This window comes from Peromyscus californicus, unplaced genomic scaffold (genome assembly GCF_007827085.1).
Source record: "Peromyscus californicus insignis strain IS unplaced genomic scaffold, ASM782708v3 Scaffold_10__1_contigs__length_136768540, whole genome shotgun sequence".
NCBI classification, from domain to species: Eukaryota; Metazoa; Chordata; class Mammalia; order Rodentia; family Cricetidae; genus Peromyscus; species Peromyscus californicus.
Window position 1 is genome coordinate 67,039,910 of NW_026294391.1, and position 24,834 is coordinate 67,064,743.

General features: G+C 32.4%; 1 protein-coding gene across 1 annotated transcript in view; it reads left to right on the forward strand.

Annotated features, from left to right (window-relative positions):
* LOC128108400 (uncharacterized) overlaps nucleotides 1–24,834 on the forward strand; it is a 74,462-nt gene that overhangs the window by 12,188 nt on the left and 37,440 nt on the right. Inside the window, exons 2-5 of the mRNA XM_052734899.1 lie at nucleotides 4,878–4,926; nucleotides 9,597–9,820; nucleotides 13,483–13,556; nucleotides 21,115–21,186. Of these exons, the coding sequence (XP_052590859.1) occupies nucleotides 4,878–4,926; nucleotides 9,597–9,820; nucleotides 13,483–13,556; nucleotides 21,115–21,186 (419 nt within the window). The remainder of the gene's footprint in view (nucleotides 1–4,877; nucleotides 4,927–9,596; nucleotides 9,821–13,482; nucleotides 13,557–21,114; nucleotides 21,187–24,834) is intronic.

Genomic DNA, 24,834 nt, shown 5'->3' on the forward strand with positions numbered 1-24,834 from the left:
AATAGTGTCTATTTTAATTGTTAAGTTACAAATTAGATGTATCTGGCTGCCTTCTGGGGAAATGATTTTTAAATTAATGTTTTGCCAAAATAGACTATTTAAATCTCCAAGGGAAACCTTTTTCAAATTCCTTTAATGTTTTGAAAGGAATTCCTGCACTTAAAAGTAGTAACTAAGCTTTTGAGTATTTCACCATAGTCTCAATTCATCTCTTTCTCAGTAAACTGCCAAGACAGTACATACAAATAGTCAAAACAATCTGTAGCTGTGGCATTTATTGCACAGAGTCTGAATTATTGTGAGAGAAATATGCAGGTAATTTTTTCTTTTGCAATCTGTAACACTAAAATATAATTTAATAAATTAGTAAATAAATGACTCCTTACAAACTAAGAGAATTAGTGGTCTGTATTTTAACCTAATTATAAAATGGTAAATGCCATTATTCAGTGTTTCATCATAGTTTGCAATGCTATCTCTGATCCTTCCAACAACAATCCTTCACTAAAGCAGAGTATCTCAACCTGAGCACTTTCTCAGGCCAAAATATTATTTGTCATAGGATATGCCCTGCATACAGAAGGGTATTTTAGCAGGATCCTGGACTTTTTGTAGATGACAATACTGCATCTGATAGCTATGACCCAAAATATGTCTGAGGATGTTGCCAGATATTTATTCCAGTGGCGGAACAAGCCTCCAACTGAGAACCACTGAGCTAAAGAAATCTATGAACAGAAAACTAAAACTCAAGATGGAAAAAAATACTGCTATATTAGTAATGAGCAAACATTGTATTCACTTTAAATCTGCATAATTAGTAATATGTAGTCCCATGACTGTCTTCAACTTAGAAAGCTCCTCCAATAGCTTAGCTGTCAATTTATATTCCTCAAAATTATTTTCTATTTGCCTGTTGGTACTTGTTGTTCTTTTTTTAATATGGCAGACTTTTTGTCCCACTTTTAATACTGTTTTTGTTGTAGATGTACTTTCTTGAATAGTTATGTAGATTTACTTTTAATCTTTGCCTCTTTTTCCAAATTATCTCTCTTCTCTAGAATCAGTTTTCTTATTTGCCTTTGTCTTTCTCTGCATTTACATTTCTTTTTTTTCAGAATTGTCTTTTTCTAATAGGGTAGAGACCCTCAAAAGTTCTATCAAAACATTCTTGGCCATTTAAAAATACATCATATTCATTAATGTCTACCTTTAATTTATCAATGCATTAGAGTGAAAATTAATGAATTAAGAAATCATAACAGTACTTGGGACTTTTTTACCAGTTAAATTTACTGATATGTTCAAATCACATTCTAGCCAAGTCAAATATTTAAAAATATAATTTGGACTGATAACTTATAATGGCAATTATTATGTATTCTGCTAGATTTTGTTATTTAACTGCAAAATACATTTCAGTATTTTTAGAATTTCATTTAAAGGAAACTGATTTTCACAATAATCCTAAATACTTTATATTAGGCATTTAAAGTATTATTCTAAATATTAGGGCTTTTATGGCATAAAACTTGTGATTTGAGGCCATTGTGGAGGCTTAAACAAGCTTAAACTTACTCTTGGAACTGTCCAAATATTTTTTAAATGTCATTAAATACATTCAGGTTTGTTCCTTAAAATTTTGGTAACTATGCTGAGAACAAGAGAAATAGTCTTCCTCAGAGAACAGCACACCAAATGGTTATCCAATACCAAACGGTTAGCCACAAAAACATACATACAAGTAACTTATACAATCTGAGCAGGTTAGCTTAGTGCATATATATTTATATATATATATATATATATATACATACATATATATATATACATGTACTATAGAAAGTATAATATATAATATGTATAACAGTTAATGAAAAAAGAGGCAATGAATTTGAGAGAGAGAAAGAAAGAAGAGCTATTTGGGAAGATTTTGAGGAAGGAAAGGAAAGAAATGAATTATGTTATTATATTATAATCTCAAAAATAATTTTAAAATTGATAATTTGAAATAATTGATTACATGTTTAAGCTATCTTAAAATATGTCTGTTTTAGCTTCTGATTATCTTTTTGATAACTATGATATCAAGTAATTATAATTTTTATCATGTATTATGTATCTGTTCTATGCTAGGCATATAATTATGTGTATTTGAATGTTGGTTTCCATTATATGTTAATGCAAAACAATTACTAGTCTAGTTATCAAGAAATGTTGATCTACATGGGCATGATTATTCATCTTAGGCCACTAACTGTGTTCTTGCACTGTTTAATTTTGAAATTATTTTTCATTGTTATCATAGGGAAAAAATTACATATGTTAAATCCACTTTATGGGACTTTAGGTGATTAGACCAGATGACACAAACTATTTATACACACTTTATAGTTGTGAACTTCACAATTGTATATGATTTAATCTCCTTTTAAAAATAAAAAGGAATTTATACTGCAAGCATAGACATGCAGAATTTTTCAGAAAATTTGGAAGCCGTCTTATTTACTTAAAATTATACTTTCTTGCAGTTCATTAAAAATAATAAAAACTTAGTTTCAATTATAAACTTGCCAGCATCTTAGCTTTTTAATACAAGCCAATCTAATTTCATATACACAAATATTTAAACTTAATTCAGTAAACTCAAAGCATAGCTTGAAATGTGGCTCAATTTAACTTATGAAATACTGAAGCTTATACAAATATTTTAGTAAAATATCAAAAATTATATCTACTGTCTTGATAATCTTGATATGTTAGTATAATTAGTAGTGCAGGGCTTTTAAGCTATGGGTTTAATTTTTATTTTTATAGTAAATCTTATCTACTTAAAATTGCTTGGTTCATGTATGCACCAAAACAGTAGGAAGTAATAGTGATTATCAAAAATCAATGTATTTCAGGGGAAAAGTTACCTGTTGAGGAACTAAAAGTACTAATGTAGCTAACAAAAAGTGGGAGGAGGAATCAATGTGTTAATATAAATTGACTATTTTCTTTGTCCCATAAGATTAAAAAATCATCAGCTCTCAATCAGAGCAAAGTGATCACAGGAATCAAAGCTTTAGACTTTGAAAATAACTGTAGAAACTGATAGTATTTACTGATTTGTAGGAAGGCAACTGGCCATAGGCATATGTCAGAGCTTTAGGTTTTACCAATTGGCATTTTTATTATTCTTATTATCATTAAAATTATCAGTCAGGCATGATGATACATGCATGTGATCCCAGCACTCAGGAAGTGAAAGCTTAGGCTCTTGAGTTTAAGACCAGCCTGGGCTTCAGAGTGAGAAGTTGTCTTTAAAAGTCAAAAGTCAAAAAGTCAAAAATATTTAGAATGGTGTATTTATGTATATGTATTTATGTATTTATTATAAATACATAAATAATCATCAAAAAGAAGCCATCAATTGGAGAACTGGAGAGGGAGTCCTCAGGAGACAGATAAGGGAGGGGATGAAGGGAGAGACAGGGAGGGCTGGGAGGACAGGGAAGTGAGAAAGTGGTGTAATTATATTTTAATTGAATTTTTAAAAATTATAAAAGGAAAACTACAGATATGTATCTGGATTTTTTTTGGTATTTCGAGACAGGGTTTCTCTGTGTAGCCCTGGCTGTCCTGGAACTCACTCTATAGACCAGGCTGGCCTTGAACTCACAGAGATCCATCTGCCTCTGCCTCCTGAGTGCTGGGATTAAAGGCATGCACCACCACTGCCTGGCTGTCTGGAAATTATTTTTTCCAGGAAAAATATAAAAGAAGATTTGATACAAGAAAACTCAGAAATTAACAAACAATAGAATAAAATGGAAAATTACAAAATTGCCTACTACAAAGGGGGCTGGCACAAAAAGTGTTATAAAACTTATTTTCTCATACTTCAGTTGATCATTTTAATTCCATGTAAGTTTTTTGAACTATCATACCTTATTGCCAAAACAAAATAATAACCTATCAGAATACCTAATAATAATTTGACCCAACCATGCATTAAAAAGGAGAAATTAATAGAATGGAGGATAATAATCTAATCATTTAAATTCTTTTTAAATTTGTATGCATGTATACAATGTTTCTTGGTCATATCCATCCCCTACTAACTCCCTCCAGCTCTCCCTGTAGCCTCCCCATAATGTCTCCCTATTCTCTCCTTCTAGTTACCCCTTCCCAAATGCCCCAACATATTCCCAACTCCCTCCCAAGTTAATGACTTTATTCATTTATTTATTTAGTAATGTTGTTGCTTTATAAGCCACTAAATCCATTTCGTGATTCCCACATGTGCACATGTGTAGGTTCATCCACTGGTTCTTGGGCTATGTACCAATGACTACCCCACCTTCTCACACACAATGAAAAATGCCACACCCTTCTTTAGCAGCCATTAACTGCCATTAGCTCCTTAGTTCAGGGAAGGGCATCAAAAGCCCCTCCTTCCTCCATGCTGGAATATTAATTTCACTTGATCTTCTGTAGGTCTTATGTAATAACAGCACCTGCTGTGGGTTCACATGTACAATAGCCATGTCATGTCCAGAGGCCAGCCTTTCACAGCAGTCTTGCTTATCCTGTGGTTGTTAGATTCTAATTTATCTCTCTTCTATAATAAAATGACTAGCAACTCCTAATTATAGTAAAATATTTTTGTACTTTCCTACATTCTAATTAATCTCCCTTCTATTATAAAATGACTAGCAATTCTTGATTATACTAAAATATTTTGGTGCTTTTAAAGTTTTTAAAGTATTTGTATATTACTTCTATATGTTTAGGTGAAGTTAAAGCATTATCATTGCCTGATCAAATGAATATGGAAAATTATTATAAGTTTTTAATTTGATGGGTTAATTTGCATATTCTTTTCTTTATAGGATTTTATAAATTGCTTCATGAAGGCAAAGGCCCAAAACTGGATCGATTGTAAGTTTCTTTTTGTTGGCTTTGTTCCCTTCTGTTCTTGTAAATGCATTTCTCTCAACTACTGCTTGTATTGAAGAGCTGAAGCATAATAGCCCTAAAATCTCAGAGATGTTATAGAACATTTTTATTATAGTTCCTTTTAAAGAATAGTAGCATGAGCAGATAGTTTTAGTAACATATGCATGCCATATGAAAATATCCTGATAGCAATGATTAATCCAAAGAAATAGAAACACATGGGTTCTAAGAATTACATTTGACTCAAACTTTTGTTGACTGTATATATTTTCCTTTTGTCGGTCATTCTTCAAACTACCCCAGTTTCATAATGGGTAATTTTCCTGGCAATAAATTAAGTTAAACATTCAAAAATGATGAAAAAGATTATATGTGTGTGTGTGTGTGTGTGTGTGTGTGTGTGTGTGTAAAATACAGCAAACCCTGTATGTTGTACACTGAGGGGTTTCTTTAGGTCTCACAGAAAATTCATAAAATAGACAAACTACTTTGTTTTATTTGTTTGTTGAATTTTGTGGTGGGTTCCTTGTTAGAAGATGCTTGTCTTATTATTACTCCAAGTATTTAGAAAAAAATATTGCTGATATAATTTTCTTCAACCTCTCCTCAGTGCACACATTTACTTTAACAATATTTTAGCAAGCTATCAAGTACATTTCTTTAATATGGATCCAGTAAAAGGCTTTAAAGTAAATGTATCTTTTAAAAATCTCAGCAAGAGTTATGGGCAAATATAGGAAACAGGTATAATTGAAGACTTAGATTCTTGTGTAGCTAGAGTTTTCCTGACTGGCCCACAGTCAGGACAAATCTCTCTCACCCGCCATTCCCACAGCCACTCAGACCCGACCAAGTAAACACAGAGACTTATATTGGTTACAAACTGTATGGCCATGGCAGGCTTTTTGCTAACTGTTCTTACAGCTTAAATTAATCCATTTCTATTAATCTATACCTTGCCATGTGGCTTGTGGCTTACCGGTACTTTACATTTTCCTTGTCCTGATGGCGGCTAGCAGTGTCTCTCTGACTCAGCCTTCCACTTCCCAGCTCTATTCTCCTCCTTGTCCCGCCTATACTTCCTGCCTGGCCACGGGCCAATCAGTGATTTATGTATTGACCAATCAGCAACACATTTGACATACAGACCATCCCACAGCACTTCCCCTTTTCTTTTCTTAAAAAGGAAGGTTTTAACCTTTACACATCTCCAAAGTCAGCTTGGTATATTTGGGAATTTGGGCGTAGCTTCTCTTACTACTTCCTGCTGGAAGGGGGCGCTGTATCTTATGGGGAAACAAAGAAAATTTTAGGATCATGGAGTACTCCATGAGGCTGTATCGTCTGAGCCAGTTGCCTTGAAACCATTCTGGATGTTGGATCATCTGGGCCTTGGTGTCACCTTTCAGGGGGTCTTGGCTGGTCAAACCTGATGTATCTTAATCTGGAACAAATCCATAGCCTCTGGCTTTCTGTGGGAACAAAAGCAGAATCTCATTTCCAAAGCAACATATCCTTATATCCAAATTTTGAAGTCAAGGTACCTTTAAAATATACATTTTGGCATAACTCTACAGCTTTTACAATCAAATGTTTTTCTGCAGTTAAAAATCCCAAAGACAACACAATCCAGATTCTCTGTGTAATATTCATCTTCACGTGGCTTATTTTTTATATTAATTTTACTGTCTCTTTAAAGACTTTATTTTTTAAAACTATGTATTTGTTTATATAACTGTATATATCACCTTTTTTGTCTCTTTCAAGCCTACGTATATTTTACACACATTGTAAACTATTACATCTGAATCTGTCTTATTGTGAATCTATTGCTTTAAGCTGCAGCAGCTGTGGCTGCTGGCTCCGCCCACCTCAGCTTCCCAACATGGCGGTGGTAGTTTACCACCAGCTCTGGGAGCTATCATGGGTCTATGCTTTTAGCCAAGCAGCATGTAGCCCAGAAACCTCTTTTTTTTCGTTTTGTGCTAGCAAAGTCTAAATCCACCATGCAGCTCAAAGTGCCACTTGCAGAGGCCTCATTCCCGCCATATGGCGGCAGGTCGAGCGCGCATGCTAGGAACCCACCAGTAGCTCAAACCGGCAGCTGCCGCTCATTTGAGAGAGACAATTAGGAACTGTTTTTAGCTCCGTTTTAGAATCTTTTCTCAGTTTTTAGGTGGAAACTCTTGCCACCACGTTGGGCGCCATTTGTTGCTAGAGTTTTCCTGACTGGCCCACAGTCAGGACAAATCTCTCTCACCCGCCATTCCCACAGCCACTCAGACCTGACCAAGTAAACACAGAGACTTATATTGGTTACAAACTGTATGGCCATGGCAGGCTTTTTGCTAACTGTTCTTACAGCTTAAATTAATCCATTTCTATTAATCTATACCTTGCCACGTGGCTTGTGGCTTACCGGTACTTTACATCTTCCTTGTCCTGATGGCGGCTAGCAGTGTCTCTCTGACTCAGCCTTCCACTTCCCAGCTCTATTCTCCTCCTTGTCCCGCCTATACTTCCTGCCTGGCCACGGGCCAATCAGTGATTTATTTGTTGACCAATCAGCAACACATTTGACATACAGACCGTCCCACAGCATTCTTGATCGAGATCTATCACCAACTTGCAATAACATTGCAAATATCACTTGAATTTTGTTGGTCTTAATTCTCCCTCAGTGAAGCTAAAGATTAAAATACATGATCTCTAACACATTTGTAGCTTTGAAAATATTTGGATCTAAGGTCTTGAAGAAGAATTTATCTTTATCACTGACGCTTCCATAGTAGAAGTGGAAAGGAGAGACTAAAATTTTAAGTATCAATATTGAGAAATCATTACAATTCTAGTCTTCATCTTTCTTACATATTTATACCTGTATGAACTAACACAACAAAATGAACTACTGTGCTAGCAATACCATTACTTTATTATTCTGTGTTAAACTATTCTCCTTGGTAATGTACTCCTGAGAAATAGCTGACCATAAGAAAAACATGCAACTTTGAAAAGCTTTGTGAAGAGATCTGTAGGTTTTTTTTTTTTTTTTACATAAGCTCTTCAAGTAAAGTAACCTAATATGAGCAGCTATTCAACTTAAACCTGCTGGAAAATTTGCTTATATTAGTAGGATCCCGAGAGACCAGTAAATTGGTAATTAGAGTAATTTTTACAGGCTGGACTCTGGAGTGATATGCTTTTAGAAGTACAACTATAAACTTATAGTGACATATATGACAGTTATAATTAATATAATATGAACATTTTTTAAAGTTTAATACTAGGAATAGGTTTGTCTTGACCTTTTACAAGGACTGATAAGCTCAATATATCGAAGTATTCCCAGGCCTAACTTCCATGTTTATTATGCTGAGATACTTTAAAAGTATTTTTCAAATGAGCCAAATTCTTTTCTTGGTGACATTCATAATCTCATTTGCACTGATAAAATGTTAGATTTATATCCATTAACTTACTTTAATTAAAACTAATTTATTTACATTTCTTATTTGTCTTTACAGATTTAGGTTCTTTACTAACAAGTAGAATAAGAGACATTGAACTTGTGAGGTTAAAACCCTTTATATCATATAATGCATAACAACAATAAAATACTAACTAGTAGATGGAATTTTGATCTAATATAGCAACAAAAACAATAAAATTCAAAAGACCAAAGAAAATGAAATATATAAAACATATATGAGAAAAACAGAAACTTTTCAGAAAAGTCTTGATAAATTGTGTTACATGGCTATATTTAAAGATAATAATATCCACTGTAGTAAATATTATGTGTTTTAAATTCACCTTAAATTTTTCAATCAGAATTTCAACAAAATGTGTTTGGAAGCTAAGCCTAGTTCTAAAAGCTCATCTAGGCGAAAATAGTATGAGAAAAAATCCAAAAATAATTATACAATTAACTGGAAATAAATATTCCTTAATAAATTACAAAAATTATTTTGAGTGTATGATTATACTATCCAGAAAAGATAAAATGTTTTGATATTTTAATGAAAGAAATTAGAAATATTGAAATAGACTAAATATACAAAATAATTCAAAGTATAATAATGATAATACTTGAAATCAGTAGAGAAAAGAGTATTCAATAGATGGTTCAGAGCAACTGTCAGAACATTTGTAAATAGAAATATCCCAAGATCCCTATTTTACATGATATACAAAAAGCAGGATGTCTTAGTGATTTCAATGTAAAAATGAGTAAAACTTCTAACAATAAAAGGCAAAAAAACATATGCTTTTCGTATCTATGGCTAAATAGTGGAAACTGTATACATACACAGTGTCATAAACAAAAGTAAAAGGCAGATAAACTGGGGGAAAGATTTTGAATATATATGACAGACAGAAGGTTAATATCCTTAATATATCAATCAACTTAAAAATTAATAGAACAGTAGGGAGAAAAGCAAAAGGAATGCTTAAATAACTACTGACAAAATAAGAAATATAAATGACTATAAGTAAAGAAAAATAAAAATATTACCATTTGTAGTGAGAAGAACAACTGTCTAATATTGGTGATTTGCTAGATTATTGTAAACTTGTGAAAATGTTATGATAATTTAGTCTGTATTGCTATGACATCCAAACTAACATTTTATTCCTGTTTGTTTTTGCAGTGACTTGGTTTAAAAGGCTCTTGCCCACATTTTTCTCTGAGGAAGATCGCCGTTCTTGTTCTAAACCCCGATTTTGTGCAATAGCCTGTACTGAAATGGGCCATGGGAAATGCGAGGGATGGCTTTATCATAAGAGAGAATCTAGAGGAATCTCCTTTTTTAGTTGGAAAAAATACTGGTTTATTTTGAAACACTCAACTCTCTACTGGTTCTCACATCTGAATGTAAGTACACCAGGAAGCAAAGAAAGTCTATTGCTGAAAATAGTCCTTTGTGTTAGTAGTAAGGGTATATACTTCTGGCAAATAAAAAGATACTCGTAATACCAAATGTCAGGAATAAGCTATTGATGCTACTTCTTGCTTTTAAAAAGGCTGTCCAAGTTGTCTAGTATGTCTAGTAAATGTATTTTAATCAATGGTTTAATGGTTTTGAAACAAAAAATACCTGGTTTTACTCCAAGCCCTATCACTTATTAACTTCAAGAGATCAAGAAAGTTATTTATCTTCCTTGAAGCCCATTTTCTTCAAAATGAGTCATAATACTTGCCAAAATTTTCATCTCTCTTTCTCTTATGTGTTGATCCTCTCCCTCTCAACCAGATCCATGTCACAAACTTTTTTTAAAAGTACTAGAATCCTTTCATTTGGATAAAAGTGAAATGAATGAGGTGCCTTTTACTGGTTATAAAGCCAAACAAATATCATTTTACAGGAAGGAATTGACAAGGTTATGAGTTTTATTTTGGACATAGCAACTATAAGATGCTCTGAAAGTTATCCCACTGGGGAGAGGAGTCTAGAGCTTTGATTAAAGCTTCAGCATTTACCTTAACACCTGATATGTACAGCCAAACTTCTTGATACTATTTTTATGCTGTCTTCATTAACTCACTTCAAGTATTCTCTAATCTCTCTTTCCCTCTACTCTGTTGGGACAATTTTCAGAAGATAACCATGAAACGTTGATGTTGCTAAGTCCAAAAGACACCTTCAGACTTCATTTTACTGGACCTTTCCTCATTTTCATCATATTTTCTAAAACACTTAAGTTTCAGTTCTTTAGGAACCAGCTTTAGGTTTTGTTATTGTTATACACATCTTTCAATAATTATTTTCCAATGTATACAGCCTAAATTACTATATGCATGTAGAAGTCACATGTATTTATTGCTATACCCTAAATTTCTCATCATACATTTAGGACTCATGAGTTCAGTTATCTCTCCATAGGGCTATCAAGATTTCCCCTATTCAACATGTGCAAAGCAAACTTCATTATACTGCTGTCCTTAAAATGATCTCTTCCCTCTGGTTTTCTGCTAAGGAGTTATCCTCAAATCCTACTTTTTTGCTTCATACAGTGTATCCATCTCTAGTCTCTCCAAAATTATCCCCTAAGTATCTATCAAGTTCATCATTTTCTCCCCATTTCCACTGTCTAGTCCAAGCCATTGTTAGCTTTCAAACAATTTCAATAGTCGCCACTCTCTGTCTTGTTATATTCACTTTGGCCTCCCTCTAGTTCACGACTGTAATTAGGGGATCTTTTTAAATATAAATTTTGCCATATCCCTACTACCTCATTTCACCCCATTTTCTTATTTGTCTCCCTATTGAAAGCCATTACTAACTTTCCATTACTCTTACACAAAAATGTCCTTATCATGGACTATCAAGCCTTATATAAATCCTGTACCTCTTCTGTTATATCTTGTACTATCCACCCTGTGATTTTTACATTCCAGCTACACTGGCCACTTCTATTTTCTCGAATGTGCTGTGCTCCATCCATTTATGGAATCTTTACATGTGTTTTACTTCTTCTTGTAATATTCCATGATCCCTGAATGTTAATTTCATTAACAACTCAATTTCCCTTCAGATATTACTTCAATACATCACTTCATAGGGAAGCCTTTCTTGATCCTACTCTACCAGTTAAATGCTCATTATCACTCAGTGTCATATAACTTTAATCACAGCGTTTGACCCCTTGTAATTCTAATTTATTATTCTTATATTAAAACTGTCTCCTCCTAGATCATAAGCTTTCAAAAGTACTATATTTATCTCCCCTGGTGTCACCTAACTGATTCAGCAATATATCTCTCATATGTGGCACTATATATATATGTATATATATACATATATATATATACATTCCAATATAATAGTTTAATCAATGACTATTTGTGATAATTAGTTAACATATGTAAAAAAACATGGTACAATGTCTGTCACATAAGTTTTTAATGAATATTATTTCCCATCATATTCTCCTATTCCCTTTTTCTCAAACAATGTGGAATTTTTCTTTTTTAAATTTGAAAGTTTTAAAGAGCAAATGTGAAGTACTAAATCATATTCCAGCCAGACATAATGAATATCATGAATGTTACCCCTGTTGAAATTAAACAGAAAAACACATTGGGCACCAGATGTAAGAAGAATTGCTAAACAGTCTTATTAATAAAAAATCTAGAGCCTGATATTGGGGTTGAAACTGAGAGATCAAAGGAATAGGACAAGTCACAGACAACCTTACCTTACCAACACCTCAGTCTCCAAAGAGACCTGTTTCCTGTATACCCACTCCTATATGCCTTTCTGTTCTGCCAACTCACTTCCTCTCTCCACCCAGCTACATCATTTCCTCTCTGTCTGTACAGACCTCCAGACTTCTATGGTTAGTGCTGAATTAAAGGCATGTGTCACCATGCCTGGCTCTGTCCCCCAGTTTGATCTTGAACTCACTCTGCCTGATGGATCTCTGCCTCCCAAATGCTAGGATTAAATGCATGTGCTACCATTGCCTGACTTCTATGTTTGCTATAGTGGCTGACTTTTTCCTCTGATCCTCAGATAAGCTTTATTGGGGTGCACCAAGAAAATATCACCACAATAGTAAATTCTATTCACTATAGTTTTTTTCACCTAAAGAATTTTCTTACAATTAATTTACTTAATATAAGATGAATCAATGTTCTGGCACCTTTTTTAATGATTCCACTTTTGTGAGTATTTTTTCTAAATGATCCTTTATCAGATTGTTAATAAAATATATAGGTTCTGATTTGTTTTTAATTTCAAGATTACTAGACTTATATTTCTCATAACTTTAATATTCTAAAGTATCTTTTCCCTTGTGAGTTACAAATGTTAAAACCTAGGAATAACATAATCCCCTTTTTATCCTTGAAGAAATTGTGACTCAGAAAAAAAGTGGCCTGGTAAACATGGGCAGATTTATGATGACTAGGATTGAATAAGTTCTATAAATATGTAGGAAGGTATTCAGCCTTGTGTCAGTTCATGACAATGTGTTACAAATTTGATGGGTTGCTTATATATATATATATATATATGATATAAAGGACACAGAAATAAAAGATTAAATTTCAAAATCTGCTCTGTGATGCTCTAATGCTAAACAATTTCATCCTTAGATATTTCACTATTAGATATTTCAGAAGCTTTGAAGTTGAAAATGATTGATACCTGTTCTCATCATTCTATGTGAGACAACTGAAGGTTTATTAATGTTCTAAATGCTGCTATAGCTCTTCTCTTTGCTGGGCTTCATTGATATATTTTTGTCTGCTTCAAATGCCTTAATGATGGTGAGAGCTATTTGCATATTTTGAAATAATTCTGTATAATCATTAATGTAAAATCTGTTGTTACCATTGATGGTTTAATAAATGCATGGTCCATTTGCTTTGCAGAAAGCTATTTCAAGTGCATGCTAAGCAAACTGCATTCCTTAATAAGCAGTCTAGAAAAATGTTTGTTACAACACTGGTGACCTAGCTCTTGGTTTTTCCATTTCAACTTGTACTCTCTCTCTTAAATCTTCCACTTATATTTTTTCATTCTTTCCTAGGACACCAAGGCTGATGGTTTCATTTACCTACCAGAATTCCGAATTGACTTAGCTCCACACTGCAGAAGAGAACAGTAAGTAATAAGTGACTTTTAAATTGAGAGTTCAAATTAATACCCTAAAATAGAGCTATAACAGGGTCCAGTTTATAATTCTAAATTCTTCTTGTAGTTCCTTTCATGATTTTTCAGACAAGTAGTGTTTCAGGATTATACTGTGAGTAGAACTTATAGTTAATAGATCCCATAGGATAAACATAATAGCTAATATATTTTCAAATTATGATACCACTCTAATTCATTATTTATCTTTATTTAACTATAAACTATTTTAAAATATGAGTATATTATGGAATAATCATAATATTACTTTATTTTTCACAGTCTTTCTACATTTGCCATAATTATAATTGTACAAGTCAAATCTGTTCACTCTGTATATTATTTAAGTATTATAAAATTAACATGTTAGAGGGAGGTCAGTATATAATTAGGAAACACTGATTGGATAGCTAGAAATACCTGGATGGTATGCTCTTTATTATGTAAGTCAGATTCTTATTATAGAGTATCTGGATTTAACAGACATCAAAAGAGATGAACAGACTTCAGAAAGTCCAAGGAAGAGAAATAAGTCCAATTAAAGAGATATTAAAAGAGATATAAAAATAGGTTACATGGTACAAAGTTAAAGCAACTGTCATACATTAGTGGTAGGGATAATGATGTTATTTTTTAATTTACTGTTTCTTAATTATATTAAAAGACACGAAAACTTGGAAAGAAATTGGAAAACATCAAGTTGAAGAAGTGTTTGATTTACCAATAAGATTAAGTAAAAGGCTATTAACGAATATTTTTATATCTTAAACTCTCTGCTAGAGTCTTTAAATGTTCATTATTAAAGTAAGTAGAAAAAATGTTCTAGTGTGTAGCTTTCCAACGCAAATACTATGTTTCTGCTACTGTAGACTTGCAATATTGTTAGACAGCATTTATGTATGCAGTTAGTATTGCAATTTACATTGTTTTTCCAAATCTGGCCTATGATGTATAGGTGTGATTTATCTACCGATGAGAAAGTTGAGGGCAGAAAACCAGACTTAATTTAAAAGTGGAAGAGAGTTAAGCTACTCAAGGCCCAAGTCACTTGAACATTAGAGTAAATGATTAAATTATAAAGAGAATAAACATATAAATATAAAACTATATGGATCCGATTCTTAAAATATACTTTCAAACTTGTATTTGTTGTTAACACATATCCCCTGAACTTGAGGTTTTTATTTTATTATTCTCATTTTTACTATGTTCTTTATAGTATTTACCTGCTCTCTTCAATTTGGAAAACAGAAATCAATCATTATAATGTCAAATCATTCAGAGTCCTGGTATTTTTTTTAATCAGTGATTCTTAATTTGATAAGATTCCCTGCAGAAGGGGAACAAATACTACTCCTGAATTTGGTGCAGATGTTAATATTCCACACAGCAAGAGACTATGGATAAAATGTTTATTTACAGAATGAGCCTTTTTGAGACCATAACAGGCAGGCATCCTAAGCTATATAAAAATAGCTTGAAAAGCGAGATTAGTTAGATTTTTTTCTTATGGTCACCTATGACTTTAGAGTTTAAAGGTCCAGCCAAACAGGAAGAGATGGCAGAGTAGAAAATGAAAACTATCAGCAGTCAAATATCAAAATAGAGTCAGACTCTTTATAAACCTTAAGGGTTATCTTGTCTTACTTGACTGTATTTAAGTATATATAAGGAAAATGAACTCCATATATATATATATATATATGTGTGTGTGTGTGTGTGTGTGTGTGTGTGTGCATGTGTGCGTGTGTGTATACATATATGCCTTATGATATAAAAGAAATGTTAAATGACCATTGATGGCCTCAATTATTGAGGTTTTTTTTAATTTAAAGAGGCATTCAGTTGTTTCATAAATGCTCGTCATATATGAATATAGACCAGATCTTCACCTCAGTTCTCAAATATCCCCATGTCCATCAAGTGATCCCCCACAAAAAATGGAAGTGAATTCTTACCCGTTTGCATCCTCTAACTTTGTTTCATTCTTTTTCTTCTTTATGTCATTTACATACTTAAGTGGTAATAGAGCTATAAACACAGTAAACTAATTGCTAGATATATATATACTTCAAGTAACAGAAGTTAGAAATCTTCCAAAACCAAAAAGACCTAAATTCCTTGGACAATTATTTAAGGAAACTCAAAATTCAAAATCAGATTTGATTAGAGTTTAAGGTACTATCAAATCAAAGAACTTATAAATTGAGAACCACTTAAGGAAGAAGAAAATGTAGCCTTCTGATTCATAAATCAAACTTCAAGAGAGCATTTTTTACTACAGTGAGAAGTTCTTGCTTCTAAAGTCAAAGTTATATTATTTATAATAATTAATTCCCATCGTTTTGTTGTTTTATGGTGTTTTTTAGACTTTCATTTTATTAATTCTTCTGACAAGATTAGTTCCTGTGACTTCTTGGGTGTGTTTATGAAGGAGTAGACCAACCTGATGGTTTGAGGAAAGTGAGGGAATCCCAAAGGCTATAAATTTGGTCACACATACTTACCTAAATAAAAATTTTAAACCTATAGCATTGCAAAAAAAATCAGTGAATTTTAACATTTTCTAGTGAGTTTTCTCTACTGATAAGTCTAATTATATGATCTAAGTTTTTCTTTAATCTGATATATAAAGTAATTATTAAGTCAGTTCCCTTAAAGTGCACTATTCTGCTAGTAGAAAGATGCCAATACTGATTTTTTTTTTTTTTTTTTTTGGTTTTTCGAGACAGGGTTTCTCTGTGTAGCTTTGCGCCTCTCCTGGAACTCACTTGGTAGCCCAGGCTGGCCTCGAACTCACAGAGATCCGCCTGGCTCTGCCTCCTGAGTGCTGGGATTAAAGGCATGCGCCACCACTGCCCGGCTTCCCTTTTTTTTTTTTTTTTTTTTTGCCAATACTGATTTTATGCTATCAATATTATGATATTCTAGAGAAAGAACATTTTATCAGGGTTTTAATGTCTTATATGTATGATACTTAATTGAAATTTTTATTTTAAAAGATTAATTATGAATACACAATTCACATTATGAAATAGTCGTTACTTCAGGAAGATGCCTGAGCTTTTTAAAAAGTAGTAAACTTATTTTTAAATGAAGAATTTGTAAAGAAATATGTTTTTTGGTGACAATATATGACTTAGAATAAAGAGGAGTAACACCCAACTTTTGAAAATCTATTTACTATGGGAAGAATGTTATACTTTAAATTGATGACTTACATAAACATTAAAGGATACCCCATTTTTCACTGTGATTGTTTTTCTTTTATTATTATTTCATATATTACATCTCAGCTGCCATTTTCCCTCCCTCCCTTCCCTCCAGGGCCCCCATCTCTCCTTTCCCCCAAACCCATGCCCCCTCAGTCATCCCTCAGAAATGAGCAAACCTCCCAGGGACATCAACTAAACACTGCATATGCTAAAATAAGACCAGGCACATACTATCATATCAAGGCTGGATGAGGCAACCCAGCAAGAGGAAAAGAGTCCCATAATTAGGCAAAAGAGTCAGTGACCACCCCCACACCCACTGTTAGGAATCCCACAAGTACACCAATCTACTCAGCCATAACATATATGCAAGGAACCTAGGTCAGACTCCTATCAACTGTGATTGTTATTTTATTCTCCTCCAATTCTCTTTTTTAGATAAGCCATACTCTCAACATAAAGTATGCTAAAATATCTAATTTGTGCTATCACAATTTTCTTTGACTTTCAGAAATGTCTTGAATGACTTATGATATAATAGAAATGTTAAATGTCCATTGGTGGACTCAATTGTTGAAGTTTTTCAATTTAAAGAGGCATTCGGTAGTTTCGTGAATGTTTGTCAGCTGCATCATATTTATACTTATGAAAAACAAAAACATAAAAATATAGTGCCTTAAAACTAGGGGGAAAGAACATCGAAACATAAATCTAACATTGATATGCAAAGAACATTCGCAAAATTTGATTTTTTAAAAAAAGGTTGAATACCAAAAAGGATATATCCTTATGTGAGTCACTGGATGTTTTACTTTTAATAGCAGCAAATTGGAACAGCTTCATACCAAGACTCTAGAAAATTGTGCACCAAATATTTGACCTCATCGCACAGGATGCTCAGGGAGAAAATTGCTTTGTAATAAAGGTCATCTGTTCTTGATGCAGCAAAAGCACTTTCCTTTTATTCTTTAACATTTATAGAACTAGGTAAATTATGGCAGACCATGATCAGACTATGATCTACAGACATCCTGCCCTGAACATGCCTGATATTATCAGCTATGTCCATGGGAAGAGTCAATCTTTAAGAATGATGTCACTTGTGAATTTACGCACATGATAAGTTTGTATAAAAACACAAACTACAGAAGTATTTTTGGAATTATAATTGTCTATCTATCTATCTACATACAAATTTTGTATTTTTTATCCTTTCTGGAATTAGTCCACAGAAGTACTGTTCTTCAAAGGTATTAGAAAGAGACTAGATCAATGGCTGTTGCATATTAACACCAGCAGTCTGACAGATGCATTCTTTGCCAAATTATTAAAAGTGCCCTTTCTGGAAATGATTAACCACCTTCCCTCTGCTTTGACTTGGACAAACTAAGAACTTTTAAAAATATGTTCTATAAATCATCATTAATCATGGAGAGCTGTAAGTAAGTAAATTTAAAGTAATTTTTACATAAACTGATCTATGGAATCTTAAAACACTATTTTTGGTCATCCAGAAAGTTAAGAACAAAATTATATTAACAAAGCTCTACATGAACCTCTTTTTAAAAGGCTGTGAGAGAGGTTATTACAAAAAAAGAAACAAGCTATGATATTCTAACAGATTCACTATAGAAACATATGCTATGACTAAATACGTGATTGAAAAATAGTAGTAGTCATCTAGATGTATGACTTAGCACCTGGAGTAAATAGCAGGAAGTATGCAGGTATGTAATACCCTTATTGCTAGGTTACTAAGAGAGCTTCAGAAATTAAGAAGGCAGTAATACCAAGAAATTTAAGATATAAACCATAAGGTGAGCTGGGCGGTCGTGGCACACAACTTTAATCCCAGCACTTGGGAGGCAGAGCCAGGCAGATCTCTGCGAGTTCAAGGCCAGCCTATTCTACAGAGTGAGATCCAGGACAGGCACCAAAACTACACAGAGAAACCCTGTCTCAAAAAAAATAAAAACAAACAAACAAACAAAAAGATATAAACTGTAAGGTGAAAAAACATACATGGGTAAATAACAATAAAAAAATTGGTGTTTGGTCAATTTCCACTCTTGAATTGGAATTTCATATCTGAATTTGAATATATGCCAAATACTGGAATTAATATCTCAAATAATTTTAAACTGAAATGTATATACAGACCCAACATGATTGAAGTAGTAAATTACAGACTGAACGAGTATGAGAAAGTTAAAACTCCATTGCATATTTTCATGCATTTAAAGCAATGTCAGAGAACATGTTTCATCTAGAGTTTTTGATACAATAAAACTTAGAAGCCCAAATTTTTAATCCAGTCTCAACTCTCAGGTACTATGAAAAGGTGTTTGAAAAGTACAATGTTGCTGTTGCTAGCCTTGAAAATTAGTTGGAAAAATCTGATCCTATGAAATTCCTGATTTCTATCTTTTCAGTACACACTGTCTACCAGGTGCTGTGTGCTAAGCAATTAGCCTATGTTATGTAATATAATACATCTCCAGGGGGGCATTGTCCTGCTTCTACAGATGAGATGACTAAGAGGTTAAATGTACTTGGCCAAGTTTTTCATCTAGCAACTGGCAGTCTGTTGGATTTAAGGAAGCTTCAATATTTTTTGTGAAGCAGGGCCTGAAACTAGTGGCTTTGGATGTACGATGCAAGTGTTCCACTGCTGAGCTACAACCCCAGTTCCAATTTTGAACTCTTAATTTATTATCATGCTGCTGGAAAGTTTAAACTAATAAAACTTAAGGCTTCCCTTAAAAGAAGCAATTTGGATTTAAGAATTTAAGTGTACTTGTAGATTTATTGTTTTTAAAACTTCCAAAAGAGGTTTTCTTGATGAAGGCCAACACTGCTATTTTACAAAAGAGTAATATTAGATGTTTTCTACCAGTTTGTGAGAATATTTAAATAAATTAAATAACCATTTAACACATATCTTAAATGGAAAAGAATTGAACTAACTGTAAATTCATACTATTTGGAAGTAATATCCCAATTAATGAAGCAATATCAGGATGATCCTTTATTGCTAGTATGGGATGAATTTGCAGAATCAGGGTCATTATTGAAAAAACATTTTTGTATGGAAGTGGATATCAGAAAATTCTCAACTTTGTAAGGTGACTTATAAACTCTAAAAGAAAACAATCAAGAGCTTCTGTTACTAGGGATATTATCAAATTATATTAAATTTACTAGAAAATACTGTGATAGGAGGTATACAAGAGTTTGGTTTTGATCAAAAGAAACTCAGTGTTATAAATATCCCATAATATTACATAGTGCCCTATACTACGTTAATCACATTCGAATGGATGCTCTCAGAGTTCTGTTTTAACAGGACATTTAAAAATTCTTCATTTTTTGTCTTAATTTGCATCATTTTTTCTACTTGAAAGTATATATTTTACACATGGGAATTTAAACTGTAAAATACATGAATTAATGAATGAGAGGCACATAGAAAATTTCTGCTAATTCTAATAACATTTACATATATGAAAACAGCATGCAGGCAAAGGATAGGAATTGGAATTATATCCATATATGATTGATAATGATATTAATGAGTAAATTAAACAAAGAAAGATCCTCAGAAAAATTCTATTTTTTCTATTAAGGCATAGTTTATATTATTGCCAAACTGATACTACTCTTTAAGTACTGTCTTTCATTCCAGACAGCATTTGTAGGTAGGTAGGTAGATATATGATAGATAGACAATAGATGGATGGATAGATATAAATTATTTCATAGGCATAGGCACATCCTTTGCTTTTGAAAAGACATAGATCAAGAGAAAGAAGAGAGCCATATTTATTTTTCTACATATCAATAGAAAAATACTTAATGGAATTTAGAAGAACTATTTGAGAGAAACTTCATTATTCTGAAGAAGTGTCGAATCTGATTAATAACTCAATTATTTTAAAACACCCTAGTTCACCGGTTTGCTTAAAAACAGGAGTGCTCCAAATCTTGTTTTCTTTTTCTTTATTCTTTTCTCAAACAATAAATCCTAACCACAATCCCCATTCCCTCCCTTCCTCCCAGTCCCCCCTCCCTCTTTTAAGAATCAGAATACTCTCTGAGTGCCTGATTAAAAAAATCAGTGTCCTTCTTATTTTTCCATTACTAACGTATTACCTTTGGCAAGTTATTTAATCCTTTAAGGCTTCATTTTACCTAGATATATATTAGAGATTTTACTAGATGACTGCTTCAATCCTTTCAGAATGTTATAGGATTAAATGTTCTAACAGTTGTTAGAAAGAAAAATGAATTCTATGCTTTTTGCCTTTTTCCCATAGTGCTTTCCAAGCCACCCATGCAAGAATCAAGGATTTCTACTTTGCTGGCACATGCTTGGATGAGATGAATTAGTAAGTACTTTATGTTCATTTATTCACATAATGTATATTGAGGAACAATTTTGTTACAGGTATGTCCTTCAATCATAGAAAATAATGACATTTTAAAAATAAAAATTATTTCATTTTCATCCTAATGTTATTTAGTGTATTAGAAGGTCAGGGTGTCAGAATGTGGAAATATGTAACAGAATGGGACTTATAGAGAAGGTACATTTGTACTTTGAGTGTTTATGGACCATCAAGTAAATAACTTTATTTAAAGAGGCAAAGAAAGCAATTAAAAGGTTTTCAGAAATAGGTAGGATCCTATAGAGAAGAAATTGGGGAAAAAAAAGGAGTAAAGGGCTTACAGAGAGATAGGTAAAAAGACTAACTTGGACTATAATGGTGGCAGTGAAATTGAAAACTAGTAGATATATTCAAGATACCTTGAGGAGGTAAAAATCAACTCAGTTTTCTATGGGAACTGAAGGTGTAGAAAGTGTCAAGGATGACTACTAGGTTTATGGAATATAAACCAAGATGAATTTCATCATAATTTTTAGAAAGATGGGGGATAATGGAAGAGTATCATGTTTATGAGACAAGAGTGTGAGTTTTATCTGGGAGCACATAGAGTCGGGGTGTCTTCATATATCCTGTGGTATTTAAAGTAGATAGTAGTAAAGATTCAACTGGAGATATAATTTGTGAGTCATCTACATTGATATGACATTTGAAGTCATGGACATAGGTAAGAACAATCTGGACAGTGGTTCTCAAGGTCAAAATAAATTGTGGATCTTACTAAAATACAGATTTCTGGGGCCCATATCTGCTCATACAATCACTCATTTAACAAGGCTCTGGGTGACGCTGAGTATTCATGATTCCAGGGCTCTGAGAAACACTGATCTAAAAGGGGGCATAAGACGGATAAAAGTGAGAAGGGAGCCTTAAACAATTAAACATTTAATTGCTGAATATAACCTGCAAAATAGAAATTTCAGAAATATAGGCATAATTGCCATGATTCTAAACACAATTATTGTATATACACCTGAGATTCTGTAGCAGAGACATATGCCCTTAAGGAAGAAAACATATTATCCTTTTTAACTCAGGGCTTTTTCCGTCTACAATTTATTTGAATTTATGTTGTTGACCCCAGAAGTTATACGTAAATATTTGTAGATATAAATGCTCATTTTCTATAACTTAAAATTATCTAAAAGTGTGCCTAAATTTAAGGACTAAATGATTTTGATCAGAGCTGTCTAATATCTATCTTATTGTGTTTTCTCAATATAAAACTAAAAGCCGAAATAGTTTTAGATACCTTATACAATGTGTTCATTATTCATAATAATCACAGTGTTCTTACTGGCATTTACTACTATAGAGCAAATAAGATATTCTATGTACTATTGTTATATGCTGTTGAAAATCTTTGGAAAATGATTGACACTAACTGCCTTTACTGAAGTGGAAGTTCAGCTGTATCTTGCAGGCTGACATTGTTTTGTGTAATGAAGAAATACGTTATGCAATTAGTTTTACATTAATTTGCTAGAATTTTGAAAGAATGCACAATACAATTGATAAATCATTTCTTATCTTCATTGTTCTGCTGTCCATAAACTGACTATAGCTCTGTGCCACAAATTAGTTGAAAGTTTATTATTCTTTCAAGTATATCACCTTTAAGCTCTTTATATATAAAACACCATGTATATAGATGCAGTTTTTCCATTGTAACAAAAAATATTCCATATAAATAAAATATGCTCTGTCATGCATTAATTCCAACTTAAGAAAGCTTTTTATTGATATTTCAAACTACATCCTACAAATTTTAAAGTGAGATGACTAACATTAACAATGAACTTTTCTCTATAGTAGGCTGTTATATTCATGTTTAATTAAAATTAAATTAAATTACCCTTAATTTCAAAGAGAATATTGCTTACATTTGTATTCAACATGCCAGAAGGAAGGGTTGTTTTTCCCTTAGTGAGTTTATTATAGCCCACTCTCAATTTTAATTATGTTGAATTTAATACTAGTACATTGCTACTGTCTATAATTTATGCCTTAAAGACCCAAGCACAACATTCTTATTGTCTGGAGGAAAAAAAACTTCTTTCCTGACAGCACTTAACTAATAACTTGTTATAAGAAGAAAATAAAATTCTGACAATTATCAGAGAGGCTATGTGATTTTTCCCAGAAAAAGGCATTTTAATTGATATAGCTAGAAGCCTCCTGGAAAGGCACCAAAAAATATACTGAAACAATAAGTGCATTTTATGCTGTCAAGACAGAAAGAAAAAGAAGATTGGCATTTGAGAGAAAATAGGGAATAAAGGTGGTGTTTAAGTATAATCATGCCTGTTGCCCTCTTGTCTTCATGAAGAAGATGTGATGCTCCAAAAGAGTTAAATCCATTAGGTGTTTGTTAAATGACACACAAAAGAGTTAAAATGTGTCATTGAATACAAAATGACTAACAGAAACAAGTTTGAGACATTTGGCTGCACTAAATAACATCAAAACAATTCAACTGTTTCAAAGCAAAGTGTTTTAACCCTGACAATTAACATGTGACTCATTCTCCTTACCTTTTAATGTTGAAGAGCAAAGTAAGTGAATGTATTCCATGGCATTCTTTCCATAATAATTACTTTTTTTCTAGTCAAAGAAATGCTAAAAGTACTCTGTGATAAATCTTTGTTGGTTAAATTTAAAATATTCAAATTACTATGTCATACTGTGCAACAAGAACCCAGAAATCTTCATAACCTTTTTTTTCAGGAATTTTATGTAATGTAAAAATTGAACAAGTTATTTAGTGAGAAAGAAGTAGTTATAGTCAGTATGTTATTATTTTAATTATCATTATTTATTATTATTTTCCCTGAAAAAAATCATAGTTTGTGATACTATTTAAGAAGTGAAAGAAAGGAACATAAGATTGTTTTAATTAAGATAAATATTTCCCTACACTGAAATATAATTGATTTTGAGCATACACATGGAAAATGAAAATTGAAACATTCAAAGTCATGTATGACTGTACGAACCTTAACTTTTCTATTTCATCTGATATCTGAAGCTAAGCAGGGTGGGGCCTGGATAGTACTCGGATGGGAAATATTGAAAAACAGTGATATATGTCACAAGTTTTCTTTTCCTTTCTCTTAGTGAAAGAGATGATATACTTTGAAAACAGAAATAACTACTCAACAAAAATACACTGAGTTCAAGAGATCACAACTACAATGTTATCTAAATCAATATAGTTTCTCTGATCTAAGTTATGATATAACATCTAATATGAAAAAGCTTCTAACGTAAATTTGATTTTACATTAATATGAAATCATATTTTGGGTAATAATAGGCACATAAACAAAAAACTAACCTACATTAAAGTAATTTTTGTCTGCCAAATAACTTCTAATTTTACATATAATTTGAATAATAAAAAAATTAACTTTCGTTTTATTTATTCTTTGTGTTTTTCACATCATGCATCTCTATCCCATTCATTTCCCTGTCCCTTCATATCTACTCTCTGCCCTTCCAACCTTCTCCCCAAAATAAAATAAAATAAAATTTAAGAGAAAAAAAAGGAAAAAATCAATCTCATCATGGAAGTTAACCCTTTTATCTATAT